This window comes from Apteryx mantelli, chromosome 4 (assembly GCF_036417845.1).
Source record: "Apteryx mantelli isolate bAptMan1 chromosome 4, bAptMan1.hap1, whole genome shotgun sequence".
Taxonomy (NCBI): domain Eukaryota; kingdom Metazoa; phylum Chordata; class Aves; order Apterygiformes; family Apterygidae; genus Apteryx; species Apteryx mantelli.
In genome coordinates this window covers 11,865,137-11,872,656 of record NC_089981.1, presented here as the reverse complement: position 1 = coordinate 11,872,656, position 7,520 = coordinate 11,865,137, and the positions used below count along the sequence as shown (strand labels likewise).

The following is a 7,520-nucleotide window of genomic DNA, read 5'->3' as shown; positions in this document are numbered from 1 at the left end:
ACATTTCATATTTACGTTTCCAAATGTATATACACAAGAGAGTTCTTTTCTCTGCATGTGGTTACATTTCCCTTCTAAACAAGAATTCGAAGATCATGTGTACTTATAAAGCAAATCATCATTCTGAGAAATATTTCCAGGTATTCTTAAAGACACCCATTTTACAAAGATTGCTGTGAGGGACTTTGTCTACCCTGAGGGCAAACATACTGCATTATCTGCCTTGTAGTGCCCAAGGTGAACACTCTGGCTGTGTCCTTAGTGCATGGAAGGCTACCAGCCATGGAGCCAGTCCTTCAAAATCCTGGAGCACCAGGATTAAGGAACATATCACAGAGTGCACCTATCTCCGTGCCACCAAAGCCATGGCAGAAGCTTTGTACTGTGGAGAATTTAATAGCCGTTAAAAAAAAATACATGACAGAAACTAAACACTTCATAAGCTTAATACTAATGCTATATCTTTCTTGGTTTGTATCCACTTCTGATATAGAACTCATTATTAATAATGAAAAAAATGCTGATGAATCATGTGTCTGTCTTTGTTTTCCCAGGGGTATAAGCTGTATATTGCATATTGGCACCCGACTGATCAACATGGAGAATGTAAGCAGTGTGAAGGAATTCATTCTCCTGGGCCTTTCAAAGAACCAAGGGGTGCAGAAAATATGTTTTGTGGTGTTTTTGTTCTTCTATATTGTTACTGTGGCAGGAAATCTGCTCATCGTTGTCACTGTAGTTAGCAGTCAGCGTCTGAACTCCCCCATGTATTTCTTTCTCTGCCACCTGTCCATTGCAGATCTTTGCCTCTCTTCTGTCACAGCTCCCAAAATGATTGCTGACTTCCTTGTTGAGAAGAAAACCATTTCCTTTGTGGGTTGCATGGCACAGCTATTTGGGTTACATTTCTTCGGCGGCGCTGAGATCTTCATCCTCACAGTGATGGCCTATGATCGCTACTTTGCCATATGCAGACCCCTGCACTACACCACCCTCATGACCAGGCGTGTGTGTGGCTGGATGGCGATGGGTTCATGGGTGGGGGGCTTTGTGCACTCCCTGGTGCAGACCCTCATAACCGTTAGCCTCCCTTTTTGCGGTCCCAACAAAATTGACCACTACTGTTGTGAAGTCCATCCCCTACTACAACTGGCCTGTACAGACACCTATGTTGTGGGCGTCATTGTTGTTGCCAATACTGGAATGATTTGTTTGGTCTCTTTCTTCATACTTGTCATTTCCTACATTGTAATTTTGTTTTCCTTGAGAAGGCGAACGTCCGAAGCGCGGTACAAAGCCCTCTCCACCTGTGGGTCCCACATTACTGTGGTGATTCTCTTCTTTGGGCCATGCACATTCACCTACATACGCCCATCCAGCAGTTTCTCAGAGGACAAGAGCGTAGCTGTGTTTTACACTGTCATCACGTCCATGCTGAACCCACTCATCTACACACTGAGAAATGAGGAGATGAAAAGTGCCATGAGAAAACTATGGAATAGAAAAGTCTGGAGTGAAAAGGGTGAGGTGTAGAACTGTGGTAACATTTCCTCAGGAGCTGAGAAAATCAAGTCTCTCTCACTATAATTCCATTTTGGAAAATTTACTGAAAGCTCCCTTTTGAAGAAAAGCTTGGTTTTAGCTGTTGCAGTAATTAGGAAGACCCTGAAAGTTCATGTTTTGATTGGAATGGCATTGCAAACTCTGTGACTAGCAGGGCTTCCCTTTATGTTCTCTTTTTGAATAGCACAGGCCCAGGACTGGGGCTTCCAAGCACTGCTGAGACACCAGCAAATAAAGAAATGAATGCTATCAAAAATATTAAAATATGTTGCAGGCAGAGCATCCCATTAGTCCGAGCTCTCCCAGGTGTAAACTTTCCGTCAGACAAACTCCATCTACTCTTTAATCTACTCAGCTAGGAAACGATGGCCCAAGGTGTCTGCAAGACCTTCAAGGTCCCCTGCTGCTGGAAGCAATTGTACCAAAGGCTTTCTTCCCCTTTTCTTTGGAGTAAATGCCTTCTTAGGAGTACTGCATTGTCATATGCTGAATCCATGGGTTAGCAATTAAACTGCTGATATTAGATGCTGGCTGGGTCATTTGCTGATGCAGATGATATGAGGAGAAGCTTCTCCCCTTCCCATTCCAGTGCAACTCTGCCTTTCTGCAGTAGTTCACCTATCACTAATGCCCTCCTTCCTAGCCATCCCATTTGCCCTTCATCTCTGCCTCAGATTTTGCATTTTAATGTTTATTATTAAAACAGAATCAAAGATCCAAGTGAAAGATAAATTGCTCACCGTAGGAAATTGTCGCCACCAAAGAAAGCATTGGGGGGCAAAGAAAGCATTGGGGGGCACAATTTTATGTTTCAGTGAAAAAAAAAGAGTTGTTTGGGAATAATTCCTGTACGCAGGATAACTCCTAGCCCAACAGGGCACGTCTACAGGCCCAGGCAAAGGAAGAAACATGTATTCCAAGGGAATAGCTGGAACAGCTACTCCTGCAGGAAGGAAGAGAAGAAATGTGAAGATGGAAGATTAAATCATCTCAGAGCCAGTCACAGCTGCCACAGGGAGGTTAGTTCTAGCAGCTAAGGTTCTCCTCAAGGACGAAGGAGCCACGAGGAGCCACGGGATCCTGACTCCTACCTTGCCAGGAGGAAAAGAGCAAATGAGCTGTGTGAGGGAGAAAGACATCTGTGTAATGCACTCTGAAAGTAACTAAAGCACTTTCTTTTTTCTTCCTTCACTTCACGTTCCCTATAAACACTGGCTTGCACTTGTGTTGCACCTTAACATGGCTTAAGCGTGATTCAAGATAAGAAGGTGTTCCCTGCACAGGAGAGCGGCACATCTACAGACCAAACCCTGGGACAATGTTGCAAATGCTCTGGTTCCCCGAATGTCCTCTGCTCTATGCAGGGGGTGGCAGAGTGGGTTCCCGTTTCACAGGCATGCACCAGTACACTGCGTACGTCTCAGTGTCTTCTCCTCACCGTGGTGGGTTATGTGGATGGCAGCCAGCAGGACGGAACTGGGATAAATCCTGATTCTCAAGGCTTAGAGGGATAGTGTCCCTCAGGCCTGGGCCAGCATGTCCCTCACCCAGCATTCACACTCTGTGGACACAGCTAAAGGTGGGAGCATCCCCACCTATTTGTAGCAGTCTAAATTCTTCATGCAATGAAGGACAGTTGTCTAGATGAGCACCATTGTCAACAGAGAGGGACAGGTGCCTTCAGAGGCTGGTCTGTCTCACCTGGGGTGGGGCAGGTAGAAAGACAGATGGGGCCCACTGACCCCCTTCATACTGAAACTGCTGAGGGGTTAGGGCACACGGCCAGTTCACTCTAAGGCTTATAATTTAAAAACTTTTTTGTTTTTTTAATGTTTTGGGGAAGAACGCCATGATTTTTCTGATTTCTCTTCCGGCTGCTGGATGCTAGCAGGCAACAGCGGGACCAAAGCTTATGGAAGGCGTCAACAACAACAACAACATTTGATTCCTCTGCACATTGGCCCAGATTCTTATAATGACTTAATATGAGGACTAAACAGCTGCTTCTATATTTTGCATTGTCTGAGTAAAAATACCTGGCAAGTAGTGAGGCCTGACCACAAACATTTTTAAAGTCTTGAAATAATTTCCTCGTTTACTTCTTGTTTCAAACGTGTACAGACCAGATGTCTAAGTGCCAACAGTCATATAGCACAGTTCTGATATTTATTTATGCTGCAAACGTGCAATGGTAAGAGCAAGTTAATAAGAAAGAAGAAAGCATATGTGAAATATTGGCTTGGAAGGGAAAAAATATCTGACACGTGTAAGAGACATCTTTACTCAAAAAATGTTTGATTGCAAGGGCAATGTGAACACAAAATCTTGCAAATGGTCAGCCATGACATTGATTTTAAATAGAAATGTTTCCAAAAGAAGCACATAGCTAATACTAAATGAAGTCCATTTATCTGGACAGCATTGGAAAGCAAGCAAACCCCCACACAATGTGACATGGTCTAGGTGATCACGCTCCAGAGTCACCCTGTAGAGATTACTCTAATAGCTGTCCAAAACATATATTTTAGCTCCCCATCCACTGATTCTTTCTGACAAAGAAAACTTCACATGCCTCTGCGATCTCATTGCTTCTGGTAAGCTTGTGCTTCTGCTGTGCAATTTACTTGAAATATTTCTGCCACAACTTCCCCATCTGGAGAGAGAGAGAGAGTTGTTCTTGCAGATGCTCTTGGAAGTTGTTTTTGCAGAATGAGAAATGGAGCTAGACATTCAGGCTGTCCGTTTCATCCTCTGTAGTTTTCAGCCCTGGCAGAGATGTGGACTGCTCTCGTGACACACAAGAAGCAGCTTGGAGCTGAGAGGTTTTGATGAAACTGCCTGAAGTGGTCCAGGAAGGTCATCAGAGGAGAATAGCAGGCAAACTGTTGGAGACTAGCAAATATAAACTGTGTAAGTTTTCTGATCTTGCTTCTTTGTTTTGTTCAAGCATGACTATGAAATCCTCCCTTTGAAAAGAGGCATTACTGTTGAGTGGCTTTTGTGAGGTGCATTTTATGAAGTAGAAAGAACTCCAATTTTTTTTACCCTTTGTTTTAATTGGTGTCTTCTTTGCTTATTTTTCAGTTCTATGCCATTTCCAGAAATATCTGTCAAAAGGAAGTTTCTGGTGTTACAGAGTCAAGGAGTCAATAGGTAGCTGCAGCATTTCCTGTGTACTCAATCTTAACTTGTCCCCTCTAGCTGTACACATCGTGGCAAAAAAAAAGTTGGAGGGTGGAAGAGGCAGAGATCTTGTGAGAAAGAACTGATTGACCTGTGATTGTGGAACAGGATTAAGATCCCAAAGGACTTGCCAGTATTGTAGACACTGTTATGCAGCTCTTGCCATCGATCTTTTCAGTGTAGAAACGGAACACTAGTGATACTTGTGTACTGCACTAGAGTGCAGCAAAGGTGAATACAAGGGTGTTGGTGAGTAAAGGAGATTCAGCAGCGGTGTATTTCTTACCCCAGGGGCATCACAGGTGTGTTTATGGGCGTTTCCATGCCTAGTCCAGAACTTGGCTGAGGTGTACAAAGCCTTACTGACACATCGTTAATGCAGATTATCTCCAGTATTCACCCATGTACTGTAGGAAAGGTGGTCTGAGGAAATACAAGCCCGCTCTTTTGGAGACTGAGGTCGCAACCCAGAAACTCATGAGCAATAACTGGAACCAATCGACACAAGATGTAGCCCTGTACAGCACATATAGGACAATGACTCTCCTGCTTCAGGTTTCCTGGCATGCCTTGAACATGGTCTGATTTCACTTAGGGTGCCTTAAAGACAGTTTGTGCCTAAAGGCACATCTCTGCTAAACAGACATGAGGTAGGTGTCCACTTTACCGCCTCCAGAAGGATCTACACTGACAGCTGAAGTGATGTTAATTAGCCAGCTGCCTTGTGTCATGATGTGAATACAGATGGTTGCACAAAAATGCATGGACATTCTACCAGAGTCAGAGAGCACTAGTAAGGACTAGTTCTGTTGCATTCCTTCAGAGGGTTGAAAAAGAAGGTACGTTCACTGCCTGAGCAGAATTCCTTAGGGGATGACTAACGTGTTGAGACTCAAATGGTAACATGCACTATCCTTCTCAGTCAGTTTTTCATTTCCAAATCAACACTTCAAAAGTGGATGTTTAGGGAACCTAGCAACTAGTCTTCCTTTTTAAAAGGGGCAAAGATCAGAAATAGGAATCTGGAGGATATTTCCACCAACTCCCTCAAACAAATAAACGGAACTCGCTATTACACACATCAGTAATACATTCTGGGTTAGACATCAACTGTCACTCCTTGAGAGAAGCATTGACTTTGAAAGGAAACTTTCCCCAAAAGGCATAAAAGGGAATACATTGATATTGAACATACCAGTGATCAATATGGATGTGTACTGATAACACTGTGTCTCTGATGCCATCACAGGTGGCTTTATTCTGTGCTTCAGGTCCTGTCTACGTGACGTATGTGAAGAACAAGAACAATGTGACGGAGTTTGTCTTCCAGGGACTCACACAAGATGATGCATTAGCAAAAGTATGCTTCACATTCTTCTTAGTCTTCTATGTCACTGTTATTCTTGGAAACCTGCTTAGCATCAGCACTATACAGAACAGTCAACAGCTGGACTCTCCCATGTACTTCTTCCTGAGCTGCTTGTCCTTTGTAGATATCAGTTACTCTACTGTCACAGTTCCCAAACTCATTTATGACCTTCTTGCTGAAAAGAAGACCATCTCTTTTGTGGGCTGCATAGCACAGCTCTTTGGGGTCCATCTCTTTGCCTGCACGGAGATGTTCATCCTCACAGCAATGGCATATGATCGTTACACTGCTATATGCAAGCCGCTTCATTACACAAGCATTATGAACAAGCATGTGTGTGGCCGGCTGGTGGCAGCTTCGTGGGTGGGAGGCTGTGTGCACTCCCTGGTGCAGACCCTGCTGACTGCTCAGCTATTGTTTTGTGGGCCCAATGAGATCGACCACTACTTCTGTGATGTACATGCTTTGCTGAAGCTGGCCTGCACTGACACCTACGTGGTTGGTTGCATCGTGGTTGCCAATAATGGTCTGATTTCCTCGGGCTCTTTTGCTTGTTCTTGTTGTGTCCTGTGTCATTATTTTGGTCTCTTTGAGGACACACTCTTCCAAAGGGCGTCTGATAGCACTCTCTACCTGCACCTCCCATATCACTGTTGCACTTCTGTTCCTTGGGTCATGCGTTTTCATCTATATGCGCCCTTCCACCATCTTCTCAGCAGACGAGAGTAGAACTGAAACTAAATTCAAGGTTTCATGTAGCTCTCATCTTTCTTTGGAAATTATCAGTCAAAAGGATGTGAGCATATTGTCACCAGTCAAACCCAAGCATTTGGGGTGGTATTGTGGCTTTCACCTTTAGACACCTTAGAGCTGTGTAAGTCTCAGGTCTAGGCTTCTCCTGGCATTAAGAGGAATAACTAGGTATTTTGAGAGGTTATGCTTTCCCACTAGCTCCTGTGAGCTTCAGACAGTGGTGTCTGCTCACGTTTCTTCACAAAAAAAGTGATGGTGGTGCTAAGCTTCCAAGAGAAAGCAAATCCTTCAGGATGGCACAGCACAAGCAGGTTTCATCTCACATATATTGGTGTGCTGACATGAGGTGCCTCAACTTGAGAGAGCTGCTGAAGACAGCAAGAGACCTTTGAGGGGACTGCGATTCATTGCATGGTAAAATAGGAGCATGAGAGGAGCAGGATGCTGCACTAGGTGTCTGCCTTACAGTGAAGGGTGACATACACCGTACTAGACTTTCCAAGGCTCCCAGGAACACTGATGGACACAGAGGCCGTTCCCCAATGCCAGGCATTCACTCCGATTTTCATCAGTCTGCACCAACCTGGTGTCTCTGGGAACGCTTCATTTAAAGGAGCTCTGCTAACACCTTTCCAAGGCCTTGACCTAATGT

At 44.3% G+C, this 7,520-nt stretch overlaps 1 protein-coding gene across 1 annotated transcript; it reads left to right on the top strand.

Annotated features, from left to right (window-relative positions):
- Positions 1-597: 597 nt before the first annotated feature.
- LOC136992036 (olfactory receptor 4S2-like) lies at positions 598-1,497 on the top strand (the record flags this gene model as incomplete). Its single annotated transcript, XM_067295719.1, has 1 exon — positions 598-1,497. A coding segment is annotated over exon 1 (900 nt), but the record flags the coding sequence as incomplete, so codon positions are not given.
- Between the last annotated feature and the right edge of the window lie 6,023 nt (positions 1,498-7,520).